The sequence below is a fragment of the Vanessa tameamea genome, chromosome 9, assembly GCF_037043105.1.
Source record: "Vanessa tameamea isolate UH-Manoa-2023 chromosome 9, ilVanTame1 primary haplotype, whole genome shotgun sequence".
Classification (NCBI taxonomy): domain Eukaryota; kingdom Metazoa; phylum Arthropoda; class Insecta; order Lepidoptera; family Nymphalidae; genus Vanessa; species Vanessa tameamea.
In genome coordinates, this window is record NC_087317.1 from 7,228,197 (window position 1) to 7,246,422 (window position 18,226).

General features: G+C 33.1%; 3 protein-coding genes across 3 annotated transcripts in view; 1 reads left to right on the forward strand and 2 right to left on the reverse strand.

The window, feature by feature from the left end:
* Positions 1 to 18,226, reverse strand: part of LOC113395046 (mitochondrial dicarboxylate carrier) — a 134,098-nt gene that overhangs the window by 59,456 nt on the left and 56,416 nt on the right. The gene's annotated exons all lie outside the window — the stretch shown is intronic.
* LOC113395058 (DNA-directed RNA polymerase I subunit RPA43) lies at positions 2,427 to 10,213 on the reverse strand. The gene is made up of 5 exons (XM_026632600.2): positions 10,202 to 10,213; positions 3,908 to 4,153; positions 3,435 to 3,626; positions 2,950 to 3,102; positions 2,427 to 2,871 (listed from the first exon to the last, which is right to left on the reverse strand). Exons 2-5 carry the CDS (start codon positions 4,084 to 4,086, stop codon positions 2,568 to 2,570), a joined length of 828 nt encoding a protein of 275 aa, XP_026488385.1. The 5' UTR covers positions 4,087 to 4,153; positions 10,202 to 10,213; the 3' UTR covers positions 2,427 to 2,567.
* LOC113395059 (small ribosomal subunit protein uS7m) lies at positions 10,413 to 11,886 on the forward strand. The gene is made up of 4 exons (XM_026632602.2): positions 10,413 to 10,600; positions 10,699 to 10,893; positions 11,246 to 11,480; positions 11,600 to 11,886. Exons 1-4 carry the CDS (start codon positions 10,527 to 10,529, stop codon positions 11,816 to 11,818), a joined length of 723 nt encoding a protein of 240 aa, XP_026488387.2. The 5' UTR covers positions 10,413 to 10,526; the 3' UTR covers positions 11,819 to 11,886.

Consider the following 18,226-nt stretch of genomic DNA (forward strand, 5'->3'; position numbering starts at 1 on the left):
TGTAACGGCTGAACGAAAACTATTTAACTAATTTTAAAAGTTCTTATTAATTAAGAAAGCTACATTTTTGTATGTCTATGATGCTGTATGCCTCACTATTATAGTTGGCCAACAATAATCCCCTTTTGTTTCTTATTAGTCCGTTAAAATACGAGTACGATATAAAATGTCGATATTCGTATCATGTTAAACCTTTTCCATTTTATTACTAAATATACAAACATAATATAAAACAAAGTCGCTTTCTGTTTCTGTCTGTATCACACTATTGTCTATTAAGTCGCTCGATGGATTTTGATACGTTTTTCATTAATAGAAAGCGATAAACTTGGTAGGTTTGTATCCGTTCCGCAGCGAAACGTTGAGAAAGATCACACGAAAGCTTTTTATTTATGATTTTTCTCACATATCTGAAAAGGTATACCTACACTCCTTAAAAGAAAATTCATAAAAAAAAATACTGATAAACCGTGTATCATCGAATATTCCAAACATACCATACATACCAGCGAAAGTTCGAAGTATGAAACAGCCATAACTATACTGCTTTTTATAAAAACAAAAAAAAAAAATTTTTGCCAGACACATTTAGCAACAAGGAAACAGCTAATTGCAGAGTCGATGAGACAATTATTTACAAGCTTTAAAACAATTAGCAATATAATTTTATTTTAAATAAGTTGATGCAGATACGAATGAAATGAATGTAATGATAGTACACGCGACGCATTTCATTCTGGAATTCAATCTTTAAAAAATAAGACAACCTCTATTTGAATATTTGGATTTATCACTCGATGACACAATCAAGCCTTGTCTCTAGAGATAACTAAAGTTAATCCCAATCAGTATAATATCTAATGAACTTAAAGCTACTATTTTTGTAAGAGCAGAATCATCTGAATATGGTAGAAAAAGAATTCTTCAAAACTGCAGTAAAAAAAAGTAACAGCCCATTAACGTCCCACTCCTGGTCAAATGCCTCCTCTCTCTTTTGAGACATTCACTCGGGGGGGTGATCGCGTTCATATGTATAAAAAATATTATTACACTAGATGTAACTTGCCAAATGTGTGGAAAGAAAGACCATTTCGCTAATGTTTGTGGTAGTAAAATATTTGATGAAACCATTTGAATCATATGCATGCATTGTGGCTGCTTTTCCAATCTCGTTAAGAAAAGCAGTCTTTCCTGCCTACATAAAAGGAATTCGCACTCACGCGTTAACTGGTAGGTACTGGAAGCTCGGTTAGCTTTATTAATTTTCGATTTTTAAGCTTAGCGGATTAAGTGGTCGCTGTGGTAATAAAACTATTTCTATAGCATCAACTTATTTTTCATCACAAGTTCATGGAAACACTACTGTATCAGGAACAGAAGTGTCAATTCCGGCCTTTCCTTTATCATTATCATCGATGAAAGAACTTCACCCTTACGAGTTCAAGTCTTAATAACAAAAAAGAAAATTATGAAGAACATCTTGGTGTAGATTTGAAATAAATCAATAAATCTTATTATTTAGAAAGAATACTTTTTGGAAAAAAATGCCTGGATTTAGACTCGGGTACTGTACAGTACTGGGTACTGCTTAAAAAAAATGTGAATAAATCTTTTTCTTTTTTCTTAAAGAGTTAGAACTATTTGAGTTTCTTAGCGTTTATTTTCGCTAGAGGCTGCTTTCCGAAACGGCGGTAGAGTTGAAATATTGACATTTCAAAAATGCTTCATTATAAAGTTTACTTAAATAAAATACATTGATTTGATTTTTCATAAACAAAAATAAATATATGTAATCGGATGCATATCCGTTTTCTGAAAGGTAGGTACCGAGATGGTGTATTGTTTATTCATTACGAATTACGACCATGTTCTTAATCTTATGCGAAAATTTAACCGCGCAAGTAAATATCAACTGCGTGAGTAAATTATCTCAATCGTGCGAGTAAATATCAACCGCTTGTCGAAGAGGTAAACCGTAAATCTACATCATTCTCACACCTGTTTGTTTGTTAGAAGAGAAACTACCGTTTAAATTTAACACCGTCAGGACAACATAAAAGAGAAGTGATGACTTCTCAGCTTTGGCAGTCTATCTAGAAATATAAATAATCAAAGCTGACTAATGTTGCAATTCGACGCATAAATAATATTGCTTTTTTTATTATATATATATTTTTAAATACCAACATTGTTAAAATAACTATCGTAATACTTATGCCTTAATAGGTTTTGTTTTTCAATCTAAGTAATATCGCGTCAATTTTACAAGTTATGAAGTGTTTAGATGTAACCCGATCTACACGTGACTGATAAAGGCTTGCCATATCATGACTTGTGGGAAATATTCAGCATCATGAAGTACCTTCATATTGGGGAATATCAAACTGCCAGGGAATAGAACACTTCACCAAAATATACTATTATGTTATTGTGAAATATGTATATTATTAAAATAAAATCCTATGTGAAAATTCATAGTCAACATTCTATTATGGTATTTAATATAAGTAAAAAACACAATTACAAAATATAATTAAGGCAAATGATGTGACAAGATATTCAATTTTCTACCCAATCTTTTTAATTTTTTTTGTTATTGATTGTTTAACTTCCATATCATGTGCTTTGTGTCTTTTACTTTTATTCTTTTCAGATATATGATTTAAAATTTCATCATTAACTTGTTCATTGCAGTCTTTTGTTATATTGCTAGTTCTTGATTTCTTTTTTGATGATGAGGTAGGTTTTTTGTCCACATCCTGTTTTTGATTTGGTTTTGTTTTGTCAAAATTAATATATGAAACATTTATTGAGTTGGCTGATTTCGCTTCAATTGCTTCATCCTCTCCATCCAGACCTACTTTGATCCACCTAAAATAAAATTTTAATTATGATAAAATTAACACCGAACAAGATTGTATATCTATCTTCATGCTATTTCAATATTACCTTTCATCTAATTTTCCTCGAATATATGGTAAAGCTCCGTAGAGATCTAATACAACTATTTGAAACAGTACTTCTTGCCCTTCATTAATATTATTACCAATCCAGTTATAACCAGGTTCTTCTGTAGGTCTTGGAATAACTACATTAAAAACTCTAAAAGTAATCAATTAAATTTTACGTTTGAATATAAGCAAGAATGGACATACTAAGATTTGAATCTATAGCCTTTGCATTGCCATTTTGAATGTCGGCAAAGTTGTTATTAGAACTCAAATTAAAGTGGATATAAGTATTTAAGTAGAATATGTTGACATTAAAATTAAAAACATATTAATTAATAACAATTTGTCATGCATAAAGTAGCAAAATAAGAACCTGTAAATCTTAGGTTTATTTATATCTATATTCAATATGATATAAGTATACTTAAATAATTTTGATTATAATTATATCCACTGCTAGCTGTACAAAGAAGAATCTATTACCTATGGATGAGTATACCGAGGTGTGTTGTACTCTTTTTATTAACAATGCCTTTAAGTGTCGCGCCCACATATGGACGAAATATAAAATAGTCAGCCTGTACTTGAAAATGGATGTCGGCATTATCATTATGTATTGCACCTACATTTTGTAAAACTCGAAGATTCTTGTAACTTAAAAGAATCCCATCAAATCTGTAAATACAAAATTATTTATCATATGTTTACTTGAAACAAAAAACTAAAGCCAATATAATAAAGAAAAAAATTGTATTGACTAGGAATGGACTCAAAATCTTACTGGGTAAGTTAGTCACTTTGAAACGATTTCTTAAAAAATTGTTATATATTTACTAACACTTATATATACTAATATATACCACGCACGAAAACAATTGTGTATAAGAGGTTTATACCGTTAACAATGTCGTAACTAGTGCTTGAAAAAAATAATTTCTCTAGGGATCTTTACTTACTCTTTATCGAATTTGCCTATTTTATAATCTAATAAATTTTTAATAGAATCTGTAAGATTTCCGAGACACCATGGTTGTAATGCTAGGTTTTGCGTCACTTTTTTCTCAATGATACAAGAATTTTTGTCACTGGCTAACTTTCTAAGTTCCTTTAGATCAAACTTTATTATGGTTGACATTTTTAAAATCGCATTATCAAATTTAAGTTCATTTTATTTAGAAATTCAATAAAAGTAAATAACATTTGGAATTATGACAGATTGAAAATAATGTGATTTTGTTTTTTTTTTTTTTTTTTAATTTATTTTACGGTTCTGGATACTAGTATTTATAGCCTAATAGAGGAATGTCAGTGGTATTGTTTACTACACGTGCGCGATTTCTAAATTAGGTTTTTTGTACTAATATTGCTTAGTTTCACTAATATTTGTGTTGTCCTGCGTTATTACTTGTTGTGAGGTAAGTGTTTTTTTAAATAATTTAGTAGTTGGTGATGGAATCTGAGGAGCCCCCGGATGGGGGCGGAGGTGACTCCATAAGTCATGATTTTGTGATGTCTAGTGAATCTATAATCAGAGAAGACTCCAAAAAAGTTCTGAAGGCTGCCAAACGCTCTCAAACCGCTACAGAGAGTATCCTAAACAAACGGGATGCTTCCTCTCCCCCTAGCGCTTCGATTCAACATACATTCACACTCCCCGAATTTAGCGGTACTAAATTGAAGTATAACGACTCCGATCAAGGCCCTTTTATTGTCCACGCCTCACGAGTGGAACCCGATCCATCAGCTGGTTATACAATTAATTTACTTAAATTTGCTCAAATTATTTACAGAAATAAGGTCTCTGGTGTTATCAAGGGAGGAATTAAATCAGCAGGACGTAACCGTGTTGTTGTTGAATTTGAGAATGCTTCTTCTGCCAATAAATTCATTGACAGTCCATTGTTCCAGGAGCATAATTATAAAATAATTATCCCAGCTTTTCACATTACCCGAATGGGTATTGTGAAGCAAATTCCCATCGACTGGTCTATGGAGGAGTTTCTGAGTAGTATCGAATGCTACACCCCAGGTTGCCGGGCTATAAAAGCAAGAAGGTTGAACCGAAAATCTGTTACTGACGATAAAACTGAATGGTTACCTACTCAAACAGTTGTTGTGACTTTTTTAGGTCAAACCTTGCCTGAGAGAATCTTTTGTTGTTACACTTCTCTTCCAGTAATCCTTTACTCCCTTCCCACTATCCAATGCAACAATTGCTGCCGCTTTGGGCACATTCAAGATAAATGCAGGTCCAAACCAAGGTGCTTTGTGTGTGCTCAACCTCATCATGGACGTTCCTGTAAAGTACCCCGTTGTGAGGCTACATGTCTGTCTTGCTCAGGTCCACACCTGGCTACTGACCTCAATTGCCCAGAACATATGAGACAGAAACAGATAAAAATTGTGATGTCAGAGGAAAATATCCCATACAATGAAGCCTCTCTCCGTTTTCGCCCTACTCGTCGCTCTTTTGCTGACTCCGCACGCTCTTCTCCGAACTCTATGTCCACTCCCACTCGCCCTACGATGAGCCCTCTCACTCCAATATATGAAATCTCCAGCCCTTTAATCCCTCCTGTTTCATCCCAACGGAAAACTGTTCTTCTCAACCAACGACCTCGCCCTCCCCTTAGTAAGGGATTCGATAAAGAAGCTCACTCTGCCCTAATTAGTTCTCCAAAATCTTCCCAGCCTAATGGTTGTACTCTTATAACTTCAGATAATAATTCTAAACAAAATCTTGATTTATCCAATATTATCCAACTTTTGCTTTCTTTAATCGATATTATTACCAAACATAATATCAGTTTACCGTACATTGTCACTGAAAAACTTAATCAGTTCATTCCTAATTCTCTTAATAAAAATGGCGACAATTCTCCAATGGAATTGCAAGAGCATTAGACATAAAAAACATGAAATAATCTCTCTAATTACCTCCTACCATCCTCATATTTTGGCCATCTCGGAGACATGGTTAAAGCCGGGTTCTCGTTTTCGGATTCCTGGATATTCATGTCTCCGCGATGATCATGTTAGTGGATGGGATGGAAGTGCCCTTCTTCTTAAACAATCCCTTATCCATTCATTGATTCCTCTCCCTCACCACTCTCCCTCTTTTAATATTGTAGCCGTCAGGGCTATAAATACAACCTTCGTGTCAATTTATATTCCTTCTCCTAATTCTTCCATTATCTCTGAATTAAGCTCTATCCTCTTAACTCTTCCTATCCCTTTAGTTGTTGTAGGTGACTTCAACTGCCATCATACTATGTGGGGTTCCCTTCAGTGTGAGTACCCTTCTGCTCACCTCATTGATTTCTTTGATAGTAATAACCTTTGCTTATTAAATGATGGCTCGCCTACTAGAAGAACTCCTCCATCTCAGAATCCCAGTTGTGTTGACTTGTCCTTAACGTCTCCCAATCTGGCCTCTCAGTGTAACTGGAAGGTATTATCCTGCTCATATGGTAGTGATCATCTCCCCATTCTTATCTCCTTATCCCATACTGTTCCTGTCTCGCCTATGCCATTTCCTCCTCTCTTAAAGTTTCGTATCTCGAAGGCTAAGTGGGCAGAATTTCAGCAATGCGTTACAAGCCAGACAGACCAATTTCCTGTAACAACTGTTGAAAACTTTTTACAAACTTATAATGATTTTATTTCTGCTTTATTAACTTCGGCCAATCAATTCATCCCAATTAAAAAGTCTCCTAAAGATTTCATACCTTCGCCCCCTTGGTGGGATTATGAATGCACGGAAATCATCCGCAAACGGGATGAGATGGAAGAGGTCTTTATGGAGTTTTCGTCTTTAGAAAACTACTTAAATTTTCAAAGTACAAATGCCAAATCAAAAAGGGAATTATCCTTGAAGAAACGTAACGGCTGGTTTCGTTTCTGTGAGAGTCTTTCTCCCCGAACCCCTTTTTCACTTGTTTGGAAAAAAATTAAAAACTTCCGAGGTTCTTTCAGTGATAGTAATCCTGTTTCTAACGACCCTTCTGTCTGGCTCTATGATTTTTTGGATAGGCTGGCTCCACCTTTTGTTCCTCCTGAAAATTGTTTCCCTTCATCTTCCCCTTCTCCTCCTTCCTATGATCGAATGGATGATCCTTTTACATGTGATGAGCTTTGCTCTGTTTTAGACAATCTCCACGACTCCTCCCCTGGTATTGATGGTATTCCTTATTCCTTTTTAAAGAAATGTTCTGACTGTTCAAAATTAATTTTACTCTCTATTCTTAACAAAATTTATGAAACTGGGTTTGTTCCTGAGTCATGGAAACATCAAATCATCATTCCTATCCTTAAACCCCATAAAGATCCTAAAGACCCCTCCTCCTATCGTCCTATTGCCTTATCGTCAGTTCTGGCTAAAATTATGGAACACTTAATAAAAAATAGATTAGAATGGATTCTTGAAAACAGGAATATCTTGCCAAAATCGCAGTTTGGGTTTAGAAAAGGTATGGGCACGATGGATAGCCTGAGCGTGTTCTCTTCGGAAATTCGCCTGGCCCTCTCAAGGGGTCACCATCTTGTTGGTGTCTTTCTTGACGTCACTTCAGCCTATGATAATGTTCTCCTCCCGCTACTCAGGCAGAAAATGCTCCAGCTGAGTCTTCCCGCGAGGATGATTAATATTATATGTAACCTTTTCATGCAACGTTATATTTCTGTTCGAGCCCAAGGTACTATGCATCCCCCAAGAATAGTATGGAAGGGGTTACCTCAGGGCTCAGTTTTAAGTCCCATTCTCTATAATTTATATACTTCTGAACTTGACTCTTCTTGTTCATCCGATTGTAACATATTACAATACGCAGATGATATAGCTCTATATTATGCCTCAGAATCTATCGACGATTGCTCTGTCCGCCTTAATTCTGCTATACAAAATCTTTATATCTGGCTAGATGATCATGGCTTATCTCTGTCTGGTCTCAAAAGCTCTGCAGTGGTGTTTTCCAGAAAAAGATTGATACCGGATGTTAATATTATTCTGGAAAATGAGACCATCCAAGTAAAAAATAACGTAAAATTTTTGGGGGTATACTTTGACTCTCGAATGACTGGCACGGTACATCTTAACTACATTAAGGAAAAATGTGAGCTTGGTGTAAATGTTTTGAGGTCTCTTTCGGGTGTGTGGTGGGGTGCTCATCCCTACACTCAGAAACTCCTTTATAACGCCATTGTTCGGAGTCATTTTGATTACGGGTCATTCTTGCTTGAACCATGTAATAAATCTGCTTTAGCCGAATGGGACAAAATTCAAGCTAAGTGTCTCCGCATCATTTGTGGTGCCATGAAGTCCTCTCCCATAAAAGCTCTCCAAGTAGAATGTCTCGACCCTCCCTTATTTCTTCGTAGACAATATCTTTGTGATAGATTCCTCTACAAAGCTGTTCAAAATTCTTGCCACCCATTACTTACTTCTCTTTGTCACCTTTCAAATTTTATTCCATCTTCAACTTATTGGACTCATAAAGAAGCTCCTTGTCTTTTCAAAAGTTATGAAAAATTTATTGCAGCATCTCCTCTTTTTCAATTTCCTGGTAATCCTTTGTTTGCTGTTCCTTTTGATGCACTTGTTTTTAGGCCCAATGTAATTACATATTTTGGTATTAATAAAGAAGATCCTGGAGCCAACGTTCGATTTAAAAACCTCTTAAATGAGCAGTTTCCCGGATGGCGAACTATGTTTACAGACGCCTCTAAACTATCTGCAGACGACCCTGTGGGTTCAGCGGTGTGGGTTCCTCTCATGAAGCTGACCCTAAGTTTTAAATGCTCTCCCAGGATATCTATTTTTTCTGGAGAAACAATAGCTATTTATGAAGCTGTATCCCTGGTAGAATCCCACAACCTTAATAAAACCATAATTTTCACTGATAGTCGCAGTTGTTTAGAGGATATTTTAAAATTTCCCTTACGTTCTAGAGATGTTCACCCAATTAACCTCAAAACTCGGGAAGTTCTTTTTAAGTGTCACTGTGCTGGAATTGAAGTAGCCCTTGCATGGATTCCTGGCCACTCCGGGATTTCCGGCAATGAACAGGCTGATATATGTGCTAAGTGGTCTATTCGCAATGGTACGGAGACTTATGCTAACTGTTTTGCCCAAGATTTACGTTCTCTCGCTAAAATTGATCTGAATAAGCGCTGGAATGATGTATGGAACTTTACCCGTCATGTAAAAGGTAAATTTTATGGCAGTTTACAACCTGATATTCCATTAAAACCCTGGTTTTTTGAGTTTCGTAACTACTCTAAATTTTCTACTTCGACAATAATTCGATTGCGTCTTGGCCATAACTGCAGCCCTCATTTTCTATCAAAAATCAGGGTTCGGGACCACTCTTTGTGTGAATGTGGCCTTGATGAGGGTACCGTTGAACATATTTTCTTTGATTGCACCAGATTCCCTGTTTCACTGTATGATGTTCTTCCTCCTACTTTCCCTCGCCCTTTCAACATGTCCTGTATTTTGTCTTCTTCAGAAATCTCTATTATAACTATTTTATTTAAGTATATTGAAAGATATAACATTAAACTTTAAATAAGTTTAAGTACATATTATTTATATAAGTATATTTATGTAGGTAGTTTTATTATTTTATATCTTAGTTGGTGTTTGTGTTGATATACTGTGATGTCCTATTTGTTTTAGATCGTGATACTGGTCATTTGGCAGAACGAAAAAGTGCTGTTTTAAGCAACCACGTGTATTTTTCAACCCTGACACTGGCAGAATTGTCAACCTATTGACAGAAGCCATAAGCTTAATAAATAATAATAATAATAATAATTATAGCCTAATTAATAAATTAAATTACATTGGCGAAAGAAGGTGTCAGAGCGATTAAAATTAGTTTATCTATATTTAGATAGATTGATTCTATTAGAGCTAGACAGCCTGAATGTATCTAAGAAGTCTTTAAAGTTTTTCACCACTCCTCAATTTATTATGTCTTTCAAAATATATTTATTTTGGTAATTACTTCAATTAGGTATAATTGAACTACTACCATAACCAATAATATAAGACTAATAATTATATTCATTCTATAATAATTATAATATACGATAATATTTTTTGAATTATCGTTGACAAACATGTAAATAAAACAATTAATTATATGTTACGTTCCTTGGAGATTTTAAGCGCAGAAAAAAAAGAAAAAAATATATTAAAGATTTAATTAACTTTAAACATATAAATGTGCAAGAGAACTATATATTCAAGAATTACATATATGTATATGTATTTAGTTGTTGGGTAGAGTATTTGGGAATCTCCTTTCAGGACTTTTGAGCCTTTCAGAACCTTCAAATTGAAATAGCAATAAATAGTAAATTTAATTGCACAAAAAAAAATACAAGTTATATAATGTTAAATTTATTGACGAGGTTCCTACTACCTATAAACAACAGATTAAAAGAAACTGTCGTGACGTTTATAACCACGATTGGTAATTGATTGAGATAATCTGTATTCCGTAGTTTTGTTTTTATTTTACATTCAAATAATAACTTTTAAATATTAGCACGAAATTTATAAATTACAAAATGAGTAATTTCAGATATAAAGTAGGGCCAATAGCAAAATGTGTTTTTCAAACTCAAAGTCCAAGATCTAATTTGTAAGTATTCCATAATTAGTAACCTAAAAGATTTCATTTCAATATATTTACATCTTTTAATCTTTTTCTATACTGATTGGTTTTCTAATGTTTTACAGATGGTGTACTTTAATGCAGTACAGATTTTATCCTAGGCCGACCAGTTTTCCTGACTACTTTCAAAATCCAATATTTAGGAAAGAGGATCAAGCTAAACTGATTGAGAGTAATGAATTAACGAAACTAGCTGCTTTACCCGTAAAACCCCCTGCGGCTTATGAGACATCTTCAGTCTACCACGATCCCCTTGTTAGGTGAGTTGATATACTATTTTTGATGCACACTATTGTTAATAAAAATAAAATATAGATATTTGCTATGAAATGTAGTTTATATTTGAGCTATTTCTCTGTATATAGATTCTGATACACATTAGTCTCATTTTAAATATAAACTTTTAAACATAAATTAAAACTTTTCAACATGAAATATCATAATTTAATTTAATATTATATACAATATGTCATATCACATATTTATTTATAAAGAAATGTTAAAAAGTTTTTGTGGCTGAATTTCTACCAAATATAAAATGGAAATAGGTTAAATGTACATGTACTCCTGATGACGTCTTTGTGAAAAAAAAAGATAATTGTGTGTTTTCAGTAAACTTATAAATCATGTCATGAAAATGGGCAATAAAAAATTAGCCCGTAATCTGGTTGAAAAAGCATTTGAAAATATTAAAAGAATACAAATAGAGAGGTATCATTTAGCAACAACACCTGAAGAGAAAGCAAAAGTAGTACTCAATCCCAAAGATATTCTACACAAAGCTGTCGAAAATTCAAAACCATTATTACAACTTCTACCAATAAAAAGAGGAGGTATCACTTATCAGGTATACAATTAAACTCCTTAAAAATATATTTCTGTTTAGATATATGTATAATACTTTAATGTTAATGTAACTTATTAATTAATTTGATTTTTTTGCTTAACATTATATTTATTTTGCAGGTTCCTGGTCCCATAACAGAAAAGAGATCACTTTTCTTAGCCATAAAATGGCTTCTAGAAGCTACAAATGATAAGGAGAGAACAATACATTTCCCTGAGCAATTTGCGTGGGAACTTCTTGATGCTGCTAATAACACTGGCAAAGTTGTAAAGAGAAAACAAGACATACATCGTCAGTGTGAAGCTAACAGAGCATATGCACATTACAGATGGCAGTAGTTTAAGATATTGTTTAAAGTGTTGTAATTAAATTGTAGATTAATAATATAAATTAAGTAAACAATAAATTGGAATTTGATTTGTGTTTTGGGTATTAAGCAAAATGAAGTATAGGTAGTTCAATCTACAATGATGCACCCCACTCCTTTTCATAATTGCTATGGTGCAAGTGATCAATGTAAGCAGCTATAGTGTGAGTTCTAGTGTTGTGCTGGGAGTATTACATTCATTATCAACTGGAAATATAAACTACATATTCCTGATTTTAAGTAAAAATGTAATTTATTCTAATCAAAATTTAATATTGTGTATGTTTAATAATTTAATATTCTATTTTTGTTGTATGTAAAAGATCTTCCTGTTAAAGCTATTTGTGATATTGTATTGTTTGTTGACCTCATTACTTTTAAAAGTTGACATGAAACAACCATATTATGACGATAATAATACAAATCTAAATGCTAAAAAGACAAAATGCGTACTGTTTGCCTTGCCCAATGTAAGAACCCGACATCTATAATAGCTGCTGTTGCTAGAGAGATCCTGTTGGGTATGGAATACTACATTTCTAACTCAGATCTCATCATTATTGACAACTGAACATTTAATTACTGAGAGCAACTAAAACAAAGAATCCAAGTCCTGTAAGAGCGGATGCACAACGCATTGTGCAGATTGGACATGACTCCCATAGCTTTAGTTGAAGTCGATATTACGTTAGAACTCATTGCTAAATTGGGCTCTGATAATCTTGTCGTGTTTAATGCCAAGACGCAGATATGAACTTTCACAGCGAAAAAGTCATCATTTTCCCTGGTTCCATCGCTCTCTGATACTACGCTTGTGATACAAAACAAAATTGCCATACTGGATATGGACGTTAGCTGCGATCTTAATCTAAGGGATTATATCGAGTCTATTATGAAAACCGCCTAACGGAAACCCGAGGTCCTGAACAACAGCTCTTGTTGGAAAAAACGCAGATGCGGTCTTGCGTTGAGTATTGCTCGCACCTGGGATGGCTATTCTAAGTACTTCTGGTCTATTTATAATCTTGGGAGTTAGAGACTCTCTTTGGGATGTTTTTAACAAAGTAGGAATACTCACTGTTGCGTCACAATATAATTACAAGACTTTGATAGAATCAGTGATAATCATTGTATGTGCATGAGAAGTAAGGATAAGCTTATAACGCCAAGTTTCCGACTCCGCCAAGTCAATAAATCTTTCTTGGGGCAAGGTATCCGTTTCTATAATAAAATTCCGCAGACATTTTTAACTTTGCCGTTTCATATATTGCAAAAAGAGCAGCAAGAGTAGATGAGAACATGCCCTAGCCTCGTGAGGTTTGGCAGTGGCGGGAAAAGGCACGTGAAGACCTCTTTTGTAGGTGGTCGGAGAGGCTGGGAATCCTGGGAGCTAGTGGTGCACTCGTGGGGCAATCGTCCTGCGATGAAGGAGTGAGTCGAACGCAAAAATGACCCACCAATTGACAAAAAATGTCACGACTCCTTTCGGAATTTGAAAAGAATACAATAATATTATATATTAATAATATTATAAAATAACCAAACTTATTTGTTCCAAACTTTGCGCCTATTATTGTTTTAATTATAATACTTGTATTCGCCTTGGCGTTGTTAGACAATTACAAAATCTATACTTAATATTATAAAGAGGAAAACTTTGTTTGTTTGGTTGTAATGAATAGGCTCAAAAACTACTGGACCAATTTAAAAAATTCTTTCACCATTCGGAAGTTACATTATCCACGAGTAACATAGGCTAAAGCTTTTATGATTAAAGAAATTGTGTATAATGAGGCTATAAATTGATAGTTAAAATTTTAAAGGAAAATTTTATTTACTTCTTTTTAGAGCATTTAAATAAAAGCTTTTTTTAAAAAGTATTTTTACTTTGAATTTATTTTTTACTTTTTAGTTATGATTGTCTAGGTCTGAGTCTATTCATCTTATTCAACGCATCATTGTTGCAAGGTCGTTTGCCGGTTAATTTCGAACAATCTAAATCTTCAATAAAAAAACCTAATGATTTTACCCTACTTCAAGCCAGGTATGCTTGACCAGAAGCAAAGAGCTTCTTGCCTAAATAAACAACGGCGTGATCCACAGTACTACCGTGCATTTTGTGTAGGTACTGTGCAAGCCCAGCATAATATAAGTGGCAGCATTCTTCATTCCACGATTCCGTGACTATATTTTTGTAACTATTCTGCTATCTCGAATGTTCCACCATATTGCATTTATAATTACATCACATTATTTTTCGAATTACTCACATCGAGCCCTATCATTTGATACGTATATTGCAGAAGTGCATAAAAAATAACTATTCTGCCATCTCGAATGTTCCACCATATTGGACTTATAATGACGTCAAGCGGCTAATCGTGTATTGTCATCCAAACTTAACGTGTATACAAAATTTCAGCCAAATCGGTTAAAGATATCTGCTTCAAAATTGAGTAGCAAGATTCCACATACATATATACATACCTACATTGCAAGCTAAATAAAAGCTTTTAAAAATAATGCTTTTTATCAATATAGTTTTATCATAACACAATTACAAAACAATTTTATCTATTTCCTTTTTTTACTACGTATAACTTCTTAGTGTGCGATTCAATATATTATAATCCGTATAGTGAATCTTTTCTTGGTAGTAGATTACGTATATTATCGCACTATCATAAAAAAAAAACTTCCCGATGTAGATGACACTCTTTCGTTTTTAGGCAGCCGAAATCTTCAGATAGGCAACCGGAACCCTGCGCGGGAACGGAGTTATGTGCGTTTCGTACCCAATAAAACTTCAAACAATACCACCACCCAATAAAACACTGATCGAGAGTGAAGATAGATCATATCAGCGGCCCATCCCTTACTGTACTCGGTGGAGGACAGCATAGGAGAAAGAGGGATTTCCTCAGAGAAGGGTTATCTTATCCCCCTGCAACCTTCGTTCCTCGCTATTTAATTATTGGATCAAATAATAATAATTAATCGACATAACTATGCATATTGTAATGTTTTATTTTGGAATATAAATTAGGTAAGTTAAACACCAGTTAGTGGGAATCAATACTTAACGAGTTGTTACGGGCATTAATGGTATAGAATTTCCGGTTATAATCTGAACTTATGCGGCCACGATCAAAATTATTAATTTATTGTAGATTAATATTTTTCATGTACAAGATTAATTTAAACTTGCGAGGTTTGTTAATAGTACCCACAATAAATATGTGTTATGTGGATAATGCAAAATTCTAAAGCACTTTTACACTTAGTATAGAAAGAGAAGAGGCTAATCGTCATCATTTGAGTTTTAGTTTTATCTACCGATGATTCATTATGACCAGTAATTAATGAATAAAAATACCCTCTTTAAAATTATTATCACGTTTTATCTATTAAGTACATAAATTAATATTACATTTATAATACAAATAATTAATCAAGAGGTAATTTTGATACAGGTTATCATTAACATATCGTCTCAACGAAAATCTTTTTTATAATACAATATAAAAATATGGTTTTACTGGTCAAGTCCAAGAAATTCGCGTCGGTGCCACGAAAAATAAAACTTCTTTCAATGATAAATGAAATAAAGACCTATAGGGTATTTCTGTGCATAGTACCTTTTATTTATAATGTCGCTCTATATAGTCTTAATTTTTAACAAGTGCTCGGATGCATTTCCTGATTTATTAAAATGTACTAAGCTATTACTATTTTTTTAAAGTGGAGACAACAGCGATACTTGTAAGTATAGGCCTATTTCTATACTTCTATCGTTGAACTAAATATTTAAAACAATTATGTTAAATCAACTTCTAGTTCACTTTGGTATAAATACTATTACACTACAACTGATGTTGAAGTGGCAAAACTAATTACACATACCTATACCTATACGATGCATGGGAGAAATCACAGAATGCTATTTGTGTGTTTTGTGATTTATCCAAATTGTTTGATTGTGTAGAGCACGAAACGTTTTTGTTTCACGAAACGAAAAGCTGAAACATTACGGTATTATGAGCGTTTTTTCCGGATTAGCCATTTCATGAGTTTTTTAAAGGAATTGTGAGCCAAATATTTATCAGTTACTAAACAAAGGTCTAACATTTTCTATTAAATAGATTTCATAGGCTCTGTTGAAACAGTCCTATTTTTTTTTTTATTATTAATTATTTGTTAAAAATGCATATTTTCAAAAAATATATAATTCAGGGTAATTTATATTTGTTCTATGCATAAAAATGAGTTGTATGTTATTTCCTAGTGATTGCCGTCTTTAGATTATATTGATAAAAAATATAGGTATGTATTCCTATATTATTTTTGAGAAAAACAGGAATGAAAATCAAGCTTAACGCACAATATTAAGCTTTAAACTTCATGCTATTTCTATAAAATAACATCGTTAACCGAGTAAATACTTTTACAATTATAAAACACATTTTAACCGATTTCAAAAATAAGAAGTTCTCAATAAAATTATATATATTTTTTATGATTTTAAGTTCTGAACCAAGTACCATTTATATATATTTATAGTTATATATTTTAATCTACAACCTATCTAAAATTAAAAGAAAAACCGTAGTGTCTTTAACTGTATTTATTTATTTATGAACTCATAATTTAGTTAAAGTAACTGATGTTGATACTGCTCGATTACTATACTTTGGTTACTTTCATAGTATCTTACGGCATTTTACTTCGAGGTAACGCTACAAATATTGAAACTGTTTACATTCTACAAAAAAGGGCTGTCCGGTCTATTTATAATCTTGGAACTCGAGACTCCCTTCGGGATCTTTTTTAATAAAGCGGGTATACTTACAGTTGCTTCACAATATGTTTTAAACAATATTATAGATATATAGACCTCATTGTATAGACATGAGGAAAAAGGATAAACTTATAACACTAATTTCCAACTTCGCAATCCTTTCTGAGGCACGGTATTCGTTTTATTAAGAAGACTACACTGTTATTTTTAAAAAAATAAAGCTGATGTCAAAAAAACATTGATAAATGAGGCATATTACTTAATACAATATTATATTAAAGATAAAATAAACGTGGATATAGTATTTATTGATATCTTGGCCGGATATATACAAATTTCATCGTACTTTACTGACAAGCTCTGTAATTAAAGTGGTGGAAAAGAGTTACTACTGAGTTTCTTGCCGGTTCGTCTTAGCTAGCTAGATTTCAAGCTTTACATTTTATTCACTATTAATCACTCTCTGTCTATTACTCTCTCACTCCGTCCCTCTGGTGTCTGTTGCATGACAGCTGATCGCATAGACTCGTTCGTGGCATGATTTATAACGTATTTCCAACGTTTGTGGTCATTTTATGATTTTAATGTAAGTTATGTGAATGAAAGTTTATAAATATTCACTATGAGTGATATTAATGTAAAGTGTGTATTTTGTGGTTCAACATTGCAAAAAACAATTGAATTTACATTAGAAACATTACAAAAGTGTATAAACATTTTAGAATATTGTCGTAGCAAACCGGTTCACCGAAAATTTCATCAAATCAAATCAAATCACCGAATTGTATCACGCACAATGCTATAATGTTTAACCAATTTGGGCATTACATTCTCTGTGTGTTTTGTTATTTTGTATGTATATATTTCTATGAAATGACATCTGTGAAATGTGTATGTCCAAATAAAGATTTTTTGATTGATTGATTGAAATCACAACCCTTCTCTTTGTTTAGTATCCGGAATTACGATGCGTGTAACTTGCCATCCTGTCAATCGGAGTTACTCCAACAAGTGTTACGCACAAGATTCATTGCATACATGTGGAGTAATGCCCATAATGCAAAAAATATTGATCTTTTACCAACGGTCTACGGATGGAAAGTAGTCGACGGAAAGTTGGAAATTATCTGGTTTGCAGGGGATCAATTGCCCAAAGCGTATGATGATGTTGTCATAACACCTGATATTCTTGAGGATACTCCAGAATCAGGTAAATTTTTTCGCCAATAATTAAAAAATACGTTATTCATAAAAAATATATATTGCTAAATATTTTAATGCTTTATTGTTATAGATACGCAATCTGAGGATGAAATCGAGCCAGATGAGGAAGATGATTATACCGATGAAGATGATGATTGAAAAAAAATACTCAAAAAAATTTGGTTGTTTATAATTATTTTCTTGTAAATACAAGTTTTCTACTTAAAAAAACATACACTTTTTGATTTGCATGCTATTTCCTGAGCTTTTTAATTACTTAAGATCAAAGACTTAACAAAAAAAAAACAAATTCTAAGGGCATAAAGATGAACCATATATACCTATCTTAATCTGACGCGCTTGAGTATTTCAATATGA

Bases quoted from the DNA above. Each gene is read 5' to 3' on its own strand.
- LOC113395058 (XM_026632600.2), bottom strand. From the start codon at position 4,086: ATGTCAACCATAATAAAGTTTGATCTAAAGGAACTTAGAAAGTTAGCC. The intron at 3,627-3,907 runs GTAAGTAAAGAT...TTGTATTTACAG, and splicing joins ATAGGCAAATTCGATAAAGA to ATTTGATGGGATTCTTTTAA. The intron at 3,103-3,434 runs GTAATAGATTCT...GATTACTTTTAG, and splicing joins CTCGGTATACTCATCCATAG to AGTTTTTAATGTAGTTATTC.
- LOC113395059 (XM_026632602.2), top strand. From the start codon at position 10,527: ATGAGTAATTTCAGATATAAAGTAGGGCCAATAGCAAAATGTGTTTTT. The intron at 10,894-11,245 runs GTGAGTTGATAT...GTGTGTTTTCAG, and splicing joins TACCACGATCCCCTTGTTAG to TAAACTTATAAATCATGTCA. The intron at 11,481-11,599 runs GTATACAATTAA...TTTATTTTGCAG, and splicing joins GAGGAGGTATCACTTATCAG to GTTCCTGGTCCCATAACAGA.